At 49.0% G+C, this 16772-nt stretch overlaps 1 protein-coding gene across 2 annotated transcripts in view; it reads left to right on the top strand.

Moving 5' to 3' along the window:
• Positions 1 to 16772, top strand: part of LOC126291911 (B-cell lymphoma/leukemia 11B) — a 303871-nt gene that overhangs the window by 277489 nt on the left and 9610 nt on the right. For both annotated transcript variants that reach the window (XM_049985645.1, XM_049985644.1), the window contains exons 4-6: positions 10567 to 10970; positions 13032 to 13268; positions 15473 to 16180. In XM_049985645.1, coding sequence (XP_049841602.1) covers positions 10567 to 10970; positions 13032 to 13268; positions 15473 to 16180 — 1349 coding nt within the window. The remainder of the gene's footprint in view (positions 1 to 10566; positions 10971 to 13031; positions 13269 to 15472; positions 16181 to 16772) is intronic.

Genomic DNA, 16772 nt, shown 5'->3' with positions numbered 1-16772 from the left:
ATATCGTCGTACTAGCACTGGATTGTATATAATGCGTGTCGTGGGGATACGGAAAACGGTGCAGTCGTTATCGTAATGGGGAATGGAGCGGTTTATCTGACGTCTAGAAGTTCATGATCGTTAGCTTTCGGGCCAAGGATGGAAGCATGACCGGAACGACGAATACACTAAGAGGATTCAGAAGGATGTAGTTTACAGTAAGTACTGGGATATGAAGAAGCTTGCACAGGATTGGGTAGCATGGAGAGCTACATCAAACCAGTCTCAGGACGTGCCGCCATGTTTATAGTATACTACGCACGGCAAACCAACACCGGCGCCGAGGCAAATGTATTGGGATATAGATAATGGAAGGGTACAATGGCTGCGGAGATGTATACGGGCGAACACACGTGCAACTGTTGAGCAACTGACGGCCCAGATGAACGAATGGGCTACCAGCAGTGTTTCCTCAACGCCCCTCCACCCAACGTTGCTGCATATGGGCCTCCGCTCGCGCACGCATGCTGACTGCTATGCATCGGCGACGAAGGCTAGAATTTTCACAGCAGTACTGTAGCCCGTTCAGATGAATCATCTTTTATGCTCCATAGTTCAGATGGGCATTGGCATGTGTGGCGTGAAATATCTGAAAGCAAACGTCGTGGTACAATCTTCGGAAAGGTCGAGTCCGGAGGAGGGAACGTTATGGCCTGGGGAATGTTTTGGTGCCACTCTGGAGGTCACAATGGGTCAACGAAAGTACCTATCCTTGGGGACCCTGTCCACCCCTACATGCAGTCTTTGACATATACCAGCAGGACAATGCAACGTGTGACACAGCTAGCGGTGTACATGTGTGGTTCGGAGAGCACCAGGATGAGTTAACAATGCTGTCCTAACCACCGAACTCTTCGGATTTAAAACCATCGAGAATATGTGGGACCATCTCGAACGAGCAGTTCACACCGTGGATGCTCAACGTGAAACCTAGCGCAGCTGGTCACAGATCTGCACTTAGCATAGCTCCACATCCTTGTCGGTACCTTAGAGAACGTCACTGACTCTCTTCCTACCCGTTCTGCAGCGGTCCGCACAACGGAAAGGCGGTTATTGAGGCTTCTGATAAGTGGTCACATTAATGTTAGTAACCTGGCTAATTCATTATTACTACTTTTATTTCTGTAATTTATTCAACAATAATTGGTAATGTTGTTGTTGTTGTGGTCTTCAGTCCTGAGACAAGTTTGATGCAGCTCTCCATGCTACCCTATCCTGTGCAAGCTTCTTCGTCTCCCAGTACCTACAGCAACCAACATCGTTCTGAATCTGCTTACTGTATTCATCACTTGGTCTCCCTCTACGACTTTTACACACCACGCTGCCCTCCAATGCTAAATTTGTGATCCCCTGATGCCTCAGGACATGTACTACCAACCGGTCCCTTCCTCTAGTCAAGTTGTACCACAAACTTCTCTTCTCCCCAATCCTATCCAATACCTCCTCATTATTTACGTGATCTACCCACCTAATCTTCAACATTCTTCTGTAGCACCACATTTCGAAGGCTTCTATTCTCTTCTTGTCCAAACTATTTATTGTCCATGTTTCACTTCCTTACGTGGCTACACTCCATACAAATGCTCTCAGAAACGACTTCCTGACACTTAAATCTATACTCGATGTTAACAAATATCTCTTTTTCAGAAACGCTTTCCTTCCCATTGCCAGTCTACATTTTATATCCTCTGTACTTCGACTATCATCAGTTATTTTGCTTCCCAAATAGCAGAACTCATTTACTACTTTAAGTGTCTCATTTCCTACTCTAATTCTCTTAGCATTACCCGACTTAACTCGACTACATTCCATTACCCTAGTTTTGCTTTCGTTGATTTTCATCTTATGTCGTCCTTTCAAGACACTTTCCATTTCGTTCAACTGCTCTTCCAAGTCCTTTGCTGTCTCTGACAGAATTACAATGTCATCGGCGAACCTCAAAGTTTTTATTTCTTCTCCATTGATTTTAATACCTACTCCGAATTTTTCTTTTGTTTCCTTTGCTGCTTGCTCAATATACAGATTGAATAACGTCGGGGAGAGGCTACAACCCTGTCTCACTCCCTTCCCAACCACTACTGGCCTTTCGTGCCCCTCGACTCTTATAATTGCCATAATTGGTAAAACCCATTTATATTTATGTAGTACTTAACAATTTATGTTGCGATTACGATTAGATGAAAGATGTATGACCTGTTCAAAACCGTACGTAACAGGTCATTGACAATGCAAGAAACGAAATGAAAAATGTGAGAACATTTGCTTCTTGCGATGCGGCTGAGAACTCGCCCTAATCGCGACGCATTGGGAGGTCGCCAGATATGTCAGAGCGTGGAGCATCTACCGAGCAGTAGGCGAACATCCGGTGTGGGAGGAAGTAGGCGACTCGGCGGAGACGTCGCGCACGCGGAAGCGTCCTCCTCTGCCGATCGATGCCTGGAGACACTGGGCGCTCGGACAGGGGCCGCGGCGGGGGTGGATGCGGGGGCGGACGCCGCGGTCGAGGGGGTGGGGTAGGAGGCTGGGCGGGGACGGGGGTGATGAAAGGGTGCGCCCGACCGCACTGCCCCCTGGCGGCGGACAACGGAACCGGCGACGCGCACCGCGAACAGGGAAGTCCCGGCCACCGGCCGAACCGCCTCATTGTTGCCGCAGCGGCGGCTGATTAACGAGTTTGCTCCCATCGGGTCGACCCTCCAGGTAAAGCGAAGAACTCCTAGAGCCCCAAACGCCATCGAGACGGATCTCGACCGCGGAAAGCGCAACGTAGTCCAACCGCAAGCCTAGGTGCTGAATGGCCTGTACACTTGCGACCGCAGCCGATTCTGATGAGCCACGTGCTATCCGGTTTTCCTGCCGATCGCTACGGGACGCGCTGACTCAGTGACAAGCAGTGCTGGTGTGTGCGCCCACAAATGCCCACACGTTCCAGAGCATCGTTCTCACAATTGAATACTTTCCGCGTTGGGTTTGTTACCGGAGTAGCTCACGAATCACTAACGAGCATGTCGTTTACAAGTGCATGTACATCTTCCGCGAATCGCTATCTGTAGACGTATCTGTGATGTCACCGCCAGACACCACACTAGCTAGGTGGTAGCCTTTATTCTAGAGAGCCGTCCTTGCACTCGCCCCATTTGTACAGCCGACTTTGCTAGCGATGGTTCACTGTCTACATAAGCTCTCATTTGCAGAGACGACAGTTCAGCTACGTCATTTGCTACGACCTAGCAAGGCGCCATATTCAGTTACTATAATTACTACCTTCAAGAATGTATTCTGAACAGATAATATTGTGAATCATGTACCGTCAAGAGCGACCTTCATCATTAATAGATTAAAGTTATCGAACTAATTACGTCCGCTTTCTGAATTCTCATTCCTTGTCATGTTCCAGACCTCAGGTCAGTATAGTTCCTCCCTCCTCACGCCAGCCTGCGTGAGCTAAAACGCGTGCATTTCGGCCTCCACTCGTAACACGGTGTTGGCTCTTCTGCTAACACAAAAGTATCACCTACGGATCCAGTGCTATCTGGAATCGCTGTTGGTCAGCTGTCTAATTTTTTCAGTGGGGTGATATAAGCTCACCGGTCAAACAACTAGTCACACTATTGTACAGGCACAAATGTATCGTCAAACCTTTCAAAAAATGGGTCTAAGCACTATGGGAGTTAACCGAAGCACATCACAAACGTCCATGCCCCAGGCAAGATTCGAACCTGCAACCGTAGCAGCAGTGCGGTTCCGTATATACAGAGAAGGACAGCACGCACGTTGACCCGCGGGAGAGAAAAGTTGAAAAGCCCGACTAGGCAGATCCTTCACAATAGACGCCAGTTATCTCACAGAAGCCTATTTACTAACTTTATACAATCTGTATTAATGAAGGAATGTTCCACAGCATCCTACGAAACCTTTCCGTTAGACTGTGAAGACAAGATTAGTCCGTAATGTGAAACATTCTCTGACTTCTTGCCGCGTCAGCTCAGGCAAAACCCTCACGTTTTCGACGACTACCTCCATCGTGTCCGTCAGAAGCAACTGGTTGTCAAAACTGCCGCTGTGATGGTCTTACGTCGTCCGTACAACGGGTTCTGCTTGGTCGGTAATTGCGTAACGCTGTCGCAGATGATGTCAACGTCTGCGCTGGTGACTCCAACGCTCCCGTAGTGGTGCAAACATTGCGACTAATACCTCTGCCTCTTCTCTGCATCGAGAGCTCGGTTGAAGTTCCTGTCGCACATTCTTATTTCTACAGCCTCTTCATAAAATCCCAGTATGCAGGAGCCTGGGACAAGACTATTCTTGCATCAATCAGTATTTTGTTTTTGAGCCTGTGCTCAGCAACTACAGATGTTTTCAGTTCTCGATTTTTAGTCTGTACAGTGATTCGTGGCGGGCCGCATCAAACCAGTCAGTAGACTGATGACCAAAATAAAAAACAAAAACAAAAAACGATCGGAAACGGTGCGGATAGACTGAGCGATGTAATTGCTAGAGCACTCACAAGAATTGCAATAAATCTCAGGAACTGGGAGAAAAGGTCCTATACCTGGTCTTCCCAGGTCTGCCTATTTTGCGGGATGTAGCGCCGCAGAAAGAAAGGAATACAGTCAGCAGCTCATCACGCCAGAGTTTAACATTTTCACGTTTCCTTTTCTTGCAGAACATTGAGTTCGTGTTACGTGAACCATAGTTGTTGGTTCAAATGGTTCAAATGGCTCTGAGCACTATGCGACTCAACTGCTGAGGTCATAAATTCCCTAGAACTTAGAACCACTTAAACCTAACTAACCTAAAGACAGCACACACATCCATGTCCGAGGCAGGATTCGAGCCTGCGACCGTAGCGGTCGCGCGGTTCCAGACTGTAGCGCCTAGAACCGCACGGCCACTCAGGCCGGTCCCAGCCATAGTTGTTCTTTCGCAAGACTTGCTACGGATGATTAGTCTAATTACATAGCATACTCTTTCTTCACGTGTTCCACATGTGTTTTCGGTTGAGAAGAAGGCCAGACATATGGCTGGTTCAAATGGCTCTGAGCACTATACGGCTTAACTTCTAAGGTCATCAGTCACCTAGAACTTAGAACTAATTAAACCTAACTAACGTAGGGACATCACGTACATCCATACCCGAGGCAGGACTCGAACCTGCGACCGTAGCGGTCGCTCGGCTCCAGACTGTAGCGCCTAGAACCGCACGGCCACTCCGGCCGGCCCAGATATATGGTACAATGTTTAATACCGTCTTCCACGCACGTAACAATGGTTTGCAGACAACTTGTCAAGTTGTAGAAGTAACACAGACTGTATGCCTAGATAGTGCGCTCACTGTTGTTTGTCGCCATGAACGTCGGACGCATTCGCTGATATCTGCCTCGGAATACCGGATCTTGTTTGCAGAGAGGCGCAACGCGAAACGCTGGCCACCCGCCGGTTTAATATCAGAACGCGAACGGCAGGCCCGCCGTCCCAATAAACCTGCCACTTGCAGAAACACCGGCTGCTCCGGGCCGCTTGTTACCAGCGCCGGGGGGAAGAAGCGGAAAAGGGAAGAACGGGAGGAGGAGCAGCAGAGAATGGCGCGACGGGGAGGGAACGGCCAGTGGCCATCTTGCCCAGAAAAGGCCCGAAGATTCTTTTTACAGCGGCGGGGACCACCATTTTATCCCGCCTCCACCCCAGCGCTATCATCCGCTGCCCTTTATCATGTCCCTTTCTTTTTTCTCTGCCGCCTCCGCGTCTAATTCCGCCAGCGCCGCCACCGCCACCTCTTTCTGGAGAGCTTCTCTCCCGGGGGGTCAGTTGCCGGTAGCTATGGCGGCGGAAGGGGGGTGGGAGTGGGGGAGGATGCTGGCCGGCGACGGACCTGGGGGTAGGGACACCCTGGACAGAGAGAAATGGTAGCCAGCAGTGGACCGGGGGCGGGGGACGGGCGCTCTTGCGAGAGAGAAACGGCCACGGGGGGCGGGAGGCGGCGGCTCTGGGGAGAGAAAGGGTGGCCGACGGCGGAGGAAGGTGGGCAGCGCATGCGCGCCGGTCACTGCTGGCGCCCCCTCCCCCGCACTCAGGGCCGCTTCTTTCCTTCTTCCTTCCTTCCGCGCTTCCTTCCTGAGGCCGTCCGGCCGCCGGTCGTAATGCCCAGGTCTCCCGTGGCCCGCTCGGCCCTCAGCCGGCAAGACGAGCGACGACGACGCATTGAGCCACCTCTGAAATTCCAGGCCGTGACCCCTGTGGACTGTTCTGCAATGTGCCGGTTGTAACTGTCCAAAGGTGTCGCTTCTTTCCACTGTGCATCAAATTAGTCTCCTGGTTTCCACGACTGACAGTCACCTGCTCAGTGATTGACATCGCCACACTGCAGAGGTACTCAATCACTGATGTAGTATCTTGGTGAAGAAACTGGGTCTGATTGCACACGAGACTGGAACTGAGGTACAACAGCCAACCACAGTATTCTGTGCCTATGTAATGACCAGATGTCGTATGCATCGGTCAGCCCTACACACTCAGCCCTTTGGCTGCAGGCAGCGAGACACTTGTTGAGCCGGCCGTTGTGGCCGAGTGGTTCTAGGCGCTTCAGTCTGGAACCGCTCGACCGCTACGGTCGCAGGTTCGAGTCCTGACTCGAGCATGAGTGAGTGTGTAGGTTAGTCGGGTTTAGGTTTCTAAGTTCTAGGTGACTGATGACCTCAGATGTGAAGTCCCACAGTGCTCAGAGCCATTTGAACACTTGTTGACCTGTATAGCTACCTTAGAACCTCTGGTCAAATTCAACAATGGTCTGCCGGTGCCATTTACAGCTATATAAATCCCATGCTGCTTTTCACCACGCGGAAATTACGATACATTCTGTGTCCCACATATTGCAGCTATCTGCCTCGGTGAATGATGATGTCACAGAGAGCAGGCGTGTATCTTACCGGCGAGTCATGGGATGCTAGGGCCGGGCGGGAATAGCCGAGCGGTCTGATGGCGCTGCAGTCATGGACTGTGAGGCTAGTCCCGGCGGAGGTTCCAGTGCTCCCTTTGGCATGGCTGTGTGTGTCTGTCCTTAGGATAGTTTAGGTTAAGTAGTGTGTAAGCTTAGGGACTGCTAACCTTAGAAGTTAAGTCCCATAAGATTTCACACACATTTGAACATTTTTTTTTTTTTTTTTTGATGCTAGGGGTTGGCATATAATTGTTTCCCAACACATTCGATGCCCATAGGAGGAACATCGCGATAGAAAGATGAAGGCCAAATGATGTTGACTGGCTGCTGTATTATGCTCTACCCATCTGGATGCTGTATATATGGAAGGAAGAACGAAATCGTTAGAGACAGAGCACAAACTGGGAAAGGATGGGAGAAGGCAAACGGCTACGCCCTTTCGAAGGCATTTCCCTTGAACAATATACCAATGCAAACTTGTATAAGGAAGAGCAGATGGAGACTTGAACAACTATCCTTCCGAGAAAGAGCTGTGTGGAGGGACGTGTGGTCAGCTTTCCAAATCTTTCTGCGCTATCTGTCATCCGAGTAGTTCCTCAACTGGCGTCATGAGGCTGTTTGCAACCCGTTCCATTTGTCGCAGCACCTAAACAGTCCATGTCAGTACCAGGAAATGAACCCAGGTCCGCCATATGGCAGTCAAACATGCTGACCGTTCGTCTACAGAGTCAGCTTCGAGGAGAGTCGTCCTGACATGGAAACAGGACGGCCAGTACAGCTTTATTTTCTTTAATAGCTGGTCATGGTTTATACTGTTTTTCCAATATTATTTATGAACGTTTAGGTAGATGAAGATTGTTAATTAACAAGGAAACCAGATGACCATGCAGAACACGCATATGAGATCTACCTCTTACTATCCGGTTTGTTGATCACTGTGTCCCCCTAGGCTTTGATGCACAAAACCAATGAGAATGCCCTGAGAGATATTTGTACCGCATCCTTCCCAGATTTGAGAGTAGTCGTATACCGTATAACACAATAAGTACCGTAGTTAGTCGCTGCCGTGTGCAGCTGTTATTTGGAAGTATCTTACTTCAAATACTGAACACGTGGATGTAGTGGTGGGAGCTAATTAGTATTCATCGCTGGGTCTGGCTTGCGCCCACTGTAGGAAATAAGCTCCGAGGTTGCAGACGTCACGTGCGGCGATAGCCGTAATTAGAGAGGCGGGTGTTCTGCACTTCCACCTCGAGCTCAACTCGTGCGTCCAGTGGGCAGTGCTGGAGACACTGGAAGACAGAGAGGGGCAACGCAGACCCGAGGCCCGCTGACAATTGGCTGCGGCAGCTAGAGAGGAAACACGAACGAGAGGGTGGATTAGCCCGCACGGTCCAGCGGATCTGACAAAGTTGGAACCGCCAGGCCATGGTCAGGTGTATTCTGCCAATTCTGAAACGTCGCACAGTGCGGAAACCAACTCGTGTGTGCCGCAAACAGCCAGATATAACAGCACGACGCCCTCAATTGTCAATTTCTTACGCTCGCCAGCGCGCCCTGTACGAAATGCTTCATTCATTTCTGACGAAGAACATTTCCAGTTTTTTTAATAGTGATGGTTTGGTTAAAACATGGAAGCCGCAAACTTTCTGGCACACTGTCTGTTGGTTATCGTCATGTACTGTTTTTTTTCTGACGTTTCTCCAGCACAAGTGGCTGTATTCAGCACCGTCGACGATTTGAGACTGTCGTTCCTTTTCTTCCTGGGTTCGCTTTCTATCATCTGATGATATCTTCCTTCCCCGAAATCAAGCTTTTTGTGTTCTAAATGTTGCTCTGTTATCTACAATGCCAATGACCTAATATGGGTGTTTTTAACATCTTCGTCAGTTTTAGTGACCCGTAATAATTATTGTTTGTAGCTGTTCAGCAAATTGAAGATTTTCTTGGTTAGTCTGTTACCATCCATTCAGTATATAAGTCCATGTTTTCCTCGTAATATCAGTTAGGTTTCCCATTTTCGTGTAAAGTTCGCTGTTTGTTCTTAGTATTACTATTTCATGTTCACCCCGGCAGCTGAGAGGTCAGCGCGACAGACTGTCAATCCCAAGGGCCCGGGTTCGATTCCCGGTTGGGTCGGAGTTTTTCTCCGCCCAGGAACTGGGTGTTGTGTTGTCCTAATCATCATCATTTCATCCCCATCGACGCGCAAGTCGCCGAAGTGGCGCCAAATCGAAAGACTTGCACTCGGCGAACGGTATACCCGACATACGACATTACTATTTTCTTAGACTTGTTCTTCGAAATCATTCCAGTTCTTAAAAATCGGAAATTTTCCTAGTTTAACTGTTTCCGCTGCAGACAGTGTTCCATATCTTACCACAGTGTGATGGCGACTTTTCTGTCCCAATACAAAAAATTTCTGCTTAAATCTGTTTACGTCAAAAAGAATACCATTTGCATTTAACCATTCATAATATTTCTAACTGGAAATCACGAAGTAGACGAACCTAAGGAATTCTGCTGCCTGGGCAGCGAAATAATCCATGACGGCCGGGCTGTGTGGCCGAGCGGTTCTAGGCGCTCCAGTCTGGAACTGCGACGTCGCTACGATCGCAGGTTCGATTCCTGCCTCGGGCATGGATGTGTGTGATGTCCTTAGGTTGGTTAGGTTTAAGTAGTTCTAAGTTCGAGGAGACTGATGAGCTCCGATGTTAAGTCCCATAGTGCTCAGAGCCATTTGAACCAATCCATGACGGAAGATATAAGAAGCAGGTTATCACTACCAAAAAGGACGCACTTGGCCAAGAGAAATCTACTAGTATTAGATATTAGCCTTAATTTGAGGAAGTAATTTCTGAGAATACACGTGTGGAGCACAGTGTGATAGTGAAACATGGACTGTGGGAAAACCTCATCAGAAGAGAACAGTCATCTTTCATATGCGGTGCTAGAGCAGAATGTTGAAAATCTGGCGGACTGATCGGCAATGAGGTGATTCTCGGCAGCCTCGGCTAAGGAGAACAATGACAAGAAGAAGGGACAGGATGATACGACATCTGTTAAGACATCATGGAATAAGTTCCATGGTACTAAGAGGAGCTTTAGGGGGTAAAAACTGTGAAGGAAGACAGAGGTAGGAATACATCCAGCAAATAACTGAGGATGTAAAATTTCCTGGCAGATTAAAACTGGTGCCGGACCGAGACTCGAACTCGGGACCTTAGCATTTCACGGGCAAGTGCTCTACCAACTGAGCTATCCAAGCACGAATCACGCCCCTTACATTCTTTTAGGTATTTAAAATATTTTTTAAGTGAGTACATTAAGTAATGTATTGTAAGAATTTGGAGTTGGGGATGGTCAGTGTTATTTGTCATGAATGTGTATTCCTTTTTTTTTCTTTTTTCAAATGATGCATTTAGTTCTGTAATTTGTTCTTTTGCAGTATCTAGTGACTCTGTGAAAAGTACACAACGTAGGGTGATCATAAATATGCACCGGAACTGCACTTGCACATGGTAGCTGTCAGTCTATGGAATTAATGAGGACCTGGGGTACTGAAGGAGCTGTTTCCGTGTATTCTGCAGAACCCACCAGCCTGGTGTGCTACACGTGCAAGCTGCGGCTGCAGTCCGCGTGGCGCCTGGTGCAGCACGTCCAGACCTGCCACGGCGTCCGCCTCTACGAGTCCAGCCTCGTCGGGGGCGGCGTCGGCCTGCCCTCGCCGCAGAGGCCCGCCGCGCCGCTGCCGCTGTCGCTGGTGCCCGGCGGCAGCTCGGCGGCCGCCAACACGTCGGGAGGCTCGCTCTCGTCGGGCTCGTCGGCCTCGTCGGGCTCGCCCGTCTGCTCGTCGGTCGGGCCGGGAAACGGGCTGGGAGGCGCCGGGAGCACAAGCTGCCTCCTGCCCCCGCCCGGCGCCTCCTCTCTCCTCCATCCCCCCTCCAGCTGCAGCAGCACCAACACCACCGGCTCGCCGCTACTCCTCCACCAGGTAACTGTCACTCCGCACTCGCTCGGCGCTGTTCTCCACTACACTCTCTCCCGCACTCATTGCTTTATTTCTACAGTGTAACTCTACCTCATCACCTGCTTTTCTTTCTCTTTCCACAAGCCCCTTATGACTACAGGTAGCAGTGGAACTGGGAGCCCACTTCTAAACATTCTGTCCACACCTCACTGTAGTGTCTAACAACCCTACCACAACAAAGGTCAAAATTTAATAATGATTGTGATGTTGCTCACGCTGCTAAATACTGCATTTTCTGGCGTCAACTAAGTTATTATGTGGCAGGTGTCATTAGAGCACAGTTAATAAAGTCATTTCATGTAATAATGAATAAACTAGGCACTCATCTTTTCGTGTTTCCAACGCTGGTCTCGTTGTAAAATCATGGCTCAATCGTCAAAAATCTAGGTGGTGATGATTCTAAGCTCGGATGCAAAAAGGCCTAAGTTTTATTCCGCTAAAGTTTTGTAGATGCCCTTCACAAACCATTCTTGAAGATTAAACCTTTCAAAGCTAGCACAATAGTGATGTAAAAAAAATAATCAGCACTCAGAATTTAAGTTACACTTCCCTTTTATTGCTTTTATTGCAATATCACGTAACACACAAAACATCACATACTTGAGAACATCTTCCTCACAGTCACTGTTAAAGTTCACATTTTATAAGCTGACTACAATATGCGTCTTTCCAACATGACGTCCAAGACTTGGCTTTTTCAAGGTCCGACTCTCTAACAACTAACTAACAATCGCTTACGTGCCCAAAAAATCAGAGTTACAAGTACGTCAAAGATCATAGCGACAAAAGAAAGAGTAATATCATTACAACATAAACATATCGGTGTATCAAAGTATCTCTACATTAATGATTTCAAATCTTAATGTTGTCTCAGAAATATGTTAACTACTTTACAGAAATACAGTAGAATGTTGCTGGTATCGAGAGGTTCGGATGAGGTGCCGTAATGGTTACGTAATTCAAGTACCTTTACAAGTGGGATTGCTCTTTAGTGGGATCGCTCGAAAATATGCAGTGCTTGTGATGGGCGGAGATCTCATACAGCTTTCCTAGCCCATCTCATCAACGCATTACATGTAGAAGTAAACAAAATGTGGTGAGATAAATGTCCCTCTACGTATTACTCATGTTGATCTCTCATCCATCAGTTTGTCGACATATCTTCATTGTATCTTATATTACCTGCTTTTCTTTCTCTATCCATATGACCCCTATTGAGTACAGGAGACACAATCCTAAAAATTCTCAAAATGATATCTTCAGTCAGCAGTCGAGTTCGCTGGTATTGCCCAAAAAGATACATATTGTACATTGGGCAAGGTATCAGTTAGCCTGTCTAGTCCATCACGTCAAAGAATAAAATGTATAAGAAAAAGAAAGGCTTTCCTTGCCATTGCCAGTCTACATTTTATATCCTCTCTACTTCGACCATCATCAGTTATTTTGCTCCCCAAATAGGAAAACTCCTTTACTACTTTAAGTGTTTCATTTCCTAATCTAATTCCTTCAGCATCACCCAATTTATTCCGACTACATTCCATTATCCTCATTCTGCTTTTGTTAATGTCATATTCCATTTCTATTCACAATGCTGTGCCTGATATATCAGCTGCTCTACTGTCTTTACGACGTCCAGACGAACATATGCAGGGCCCTAGATGATTTCGGTTTTACTTCTAATCCTTCCTGAACCTTCTTAGAATTTCAGAATCCCTCCATTCTGTCAACAGATTCCTTCCTTCCAGTAGTCATCACTCCTCTGAATTTCTTGGTGTCATGTATTACACGATTCATCTCTTCCTTTCAACTGCGCTCTGCTAGCAACTTTTCTTTCTCTTGCAGTGTCAGCCCTATCACAGTCTTATTCTGGTTCAAAATCTCCTCTTGCTTCCGTGCCTGTCCTCATAATTCTTCCCAGGCCTTCAGCAAACCCACCTTAGCAACGCGTGACCATCTCAGACCTGTAACTATTGGTGGCCAGAGTGAGCAGGTGGCTAATCAGACTCTGTGCTCGTGTTCCCGCAGCGCCCCAGCAGCCGGGGCCCCTGTGTGGAGGCGGCCTCCCTGCTTGGGCTGCCCTGTACGCAGCCGCCGCCCAGCTCAGCAGTCAGCGCCTGCTCCTCCAGCAGCACCATCATCAGCAGCAACAGCAGCACCAGCTGCAGCAGCACCACCACCAGCGCCACCAGCAGCGCCAACCCGTTTGGCGTGGGTGGCCTCCTGCGGGGGCTGCCGGCGGCGGCCCTGGACCAGCGACCGACGGTGAGTCAGCGCCCCTGTGCTTCCAGGCAATTGTGCCCGCTCCCTCTCACAGCACCAAACTTAACTAAACTAAACTCCTCCCAAATGAGCCTCAGAAGCCCCACTGGTACCGACCGACAGCCATGTCATCCTCAGCCAATAGGAGTACTGGATGCAGATAATCAGGGTATGCGATCAGCACACCGCTCTCCTTGTCAATTTTCGTGACTGGAGCCGCTACTTCTCAGTCAAGTAGCTCCTCAACAGAAGTTAAAATCGTCTGGGTTATTAGGCCATGTCATGTTTCTTCTAAAATGTTCGACGTTTAGACCCCTCTGCTGGGATCTTCCTTAGGATCTTTTGGTGTCCACTACTGCTAGAACAGAAAAGCAGTGTTCTAGCAGTAGTGGACACCAAAAGATCCTAAGGAAGTTCCCAGCAGAGGGGTCGAAACGTCGAACACTTTAGAAGAAACATGTCGTGGCCTAATAACCCAGAAGATTTTAACTTCAGTGACAACAGCCACCAAAGCCTGCACACTTACATAGTTCCCCAACTGGTCTCAAAAGGGTTGAGTCCTCCCCACTTGCCAACAGCGCTCAGCAGACACAGACACTGACCCATCAAAGTTCTAGCCAAGCCTGACATTGCTTAATTTCGGTGGTCTGACGGGAACCAGTGTTACCACTGTGGCATATCTGTTGGCTCTCTCACTTCATCACAACATGTTCCTTGAATACTCCCCCCACCCCCTACCACCACCACCGCCTCCCCCAGACAACTGTCTGTGGGTATTTGCTTCCAACCAGACAAACAGTGCATTTATCGAGAAATTTCACACCGTCTCGAACATATGTTTCTACATGTAAGCCAGATTCCCCATATAATTAAAGAAAACTACGTCAAAGGATACAAGTAATTAAAATATTTTCATCCGTTCTAGCCTTAGTTTAACTCATTATCTGAAGGTTAGCTTTCTTCATTAGGAGTAGTCTGGTGCAGAATTTAACTATTGCCGTAAGGCCCATTCAAAGTCGACCTTGAGCGAAGCTAGTGCTACACGGATGTAAAAGCTCTGATTTTGAAAGATATATCTGAAGGTGATCTCTTGGATTCGGTACCGCATTGGTTGTTGCTTCACAACCAAACTGCGACCTTTCAACGTAACCTAGACCTTGGACTACACTAAAGATCCATGGTGCACTACAACTAAGACTTCGTATTCACGTTCGTTCGCTTCGCCAACTAACGACCTTGTTACCACCTTCCAATTCAACCTACACCTCAGGCTGCGCTGCATATGTCTGTCACCGCAACCTGCATTCAGAAGAATAACAAGGACAAAAAAATATTACGCCACGGGAAGGAGGTGACTTAAAGTAGCGGTAGGTTTATTTGAATCGACACCTTAATCAGATCTCAATAAGTCATTCGTGTATTCGTGTTTCCCGTTACGACATCTGTGCGACCACGAACAGACGCATCATGTTCACCCCTGCCATAATGTCTTCATCTTTTCCATTTTTCTCTGTCGCCCTTTTACCTAAATTTTCAGCTTCCTGTCTTCTTGCCTGGTGCACTAATGACACCGTCAGTGCCCAGTAACCATCTCTTTCGTTCTCCTCTGGTACATTAGTCGGCATGTCCTTACTGCTCGAACGTTCCTTCCTTTGGTGTCGATCCTCATAGGGGTATGAGGATCGATACTCCTTGACTGCAACAACTCACTTGGTTCCCGTCTTCTTTCCTCCTGTCCTGCCCGTTGTTTCCGAGACTCTTTTCGCCATTCTGTCCATATTCATCCTCTTAACACGTCTCGAAAATCTTCTCCTCTTCTCCTGAGACTGTCCTCCCTAAGCCTTCACATCCTTCTCTCACCACCTCGTCCATGGTCCGATGTTCTGCAGCAAAAGAACAGTGTCGAGAGAAATCACAACAAAATTGTCGTTATTTGTGGGACATGTGATCTAGCTCGGTTCAGTGGTTGCAGAAAGGGAACCGCATGCTATTACCAATAGGATAATGTATAATAACGCACTTTGCCATTCAAAGCAACCTTCAAACTGAGGACAGTTTTACTTACAGTCACTGTCTTCTTTGATTTAACCGACAGCGGTGACAGTGTCATCATTTGTGTTGAAATTCTTTTCAACAGACGTGCGAAATTAGATCCTTAAAAAATCATTTTTTTTGTTCTTGTGTGTGACGAGTATTGTCATGTGCAGGCTCCGGGGACGACGCACCCCTTCCCGGCGGGCCTGTTCGCGCGGCCTTCTAGCCTGCCTCCGCCCCCGCCACCCCCGCTGCCGCACCACGACCCGGCGGCGCCGTCGGCGTCTGCACCGTCTACGCCGAGCCACCATTTCCGTAGTATGGAGCAGCTGGTGCAGGAGCAGCTGCGTCTCAACCCGCTGGCCGCTGCCGCCGCCGCCGTCGCAGCCGCCGCCGCCTCCTCCTCGTCGACGAGCTCCCCGTCGCCGTCGGCCGTCTCGTCGCTCGTCGCGTCGGCGTTCGCGCCGTCGGCTCAGCCGCTCGACAGGATAGCGGCGGCCGTGGCGGCGGCGACCGCGGCTGTGCCCGGTGCCGGGGGGCGGGAGGCGGCGCCGCCCACGCTCGACTTCTACTCGCAGAGGCTGCGACAGCTGGCTGGCACCACCAGCCCGGGGGCCGGGGCCGGCACCGGAGGCGGAGGCGGCCTGGCCACGTCGCCCTCGCCGCGCAAGCAGATGCTGACGCCGCCCTTTGGCAGCCCACCCCCACACCACCCCCAGCAGCGGCACGCCACGCCGCCCCCGTCACTGCCCCCCATGTCCTCCTCCACCTCTACCGTGCCCACCGCCTCCACCTGCATTCCATCTACCTGCGCCGCCCCCACAGGACACACCACCAGCCCTGCCGACGCTTCGTCGCCTCTCGCGTTGTCTCTTGAAAAGGTACGTTCTTACTGATTCCTGGCAGTGTAGCGTAGAGAAACGTCCATTATAACACATATTTTTGTAGTCATGTCCGAGAGGCCTTCAAAAAATAGTAATTCGACACTTTTTTCTCTGTAAATTTCAATTCAGCAAATGCGGAATTTTTTGTGGGGCATCGTGGAATACTCCCATTTCAACTCCTATATTTTCATGAAGTTCCAATAGGCGGTGGAGCCATACACAGCCTTCAGAATGGCGTCTGTAACGCGTTCCAAGTAGGGAGCTGTCATTGAGTTCCTTTTGGCAGGAAACTAGAGCATTGCAGATACTCGTAAGTGCTGCAGAATGTCTACGGAGACCTGGCAGTGAACAAAAGCACGTTGAGTCTTTGGGCGTGGCTTCCGTCATTATCGAAACAAAGTCGCGCAAACCTGTCTCATCTCCAGCGTGCCGGCCAGCCGTACACACTTGTGCTACTTTCAGGAAATTGAAGAAACGGCTTCAGAGTGTTGGTCTTTTGCTGTGTTCTTCAGGTCTTCAAAATTTTTGTTACAAAACTTGATCATTGTGAGTTGGAACCCCATCCGAAGTTGCCACTTTATTTCCCTTA

This window comes from Schistocerca gregaria, chromosome 9, assembly GCF_023897955.1.
Source record: "Schistocerca gregaria isolate iqSchGreg1 chromosome 9, iqSchGreg1.2, whole genome shotgun sequence".
NCBI classification, from domain to species: domain Eukaryota; kingdom Metazoa; phylum Arthropoda; class Insecta; order Orthoptera; family Acrididae; genus Schistocerca; species Schistocerca gregaria.
The sequence above is the reverse complement of the archived record's forward strand: the minus strand, read 5'-3'. Positions and strand labels throughout refer to the sequence as shown.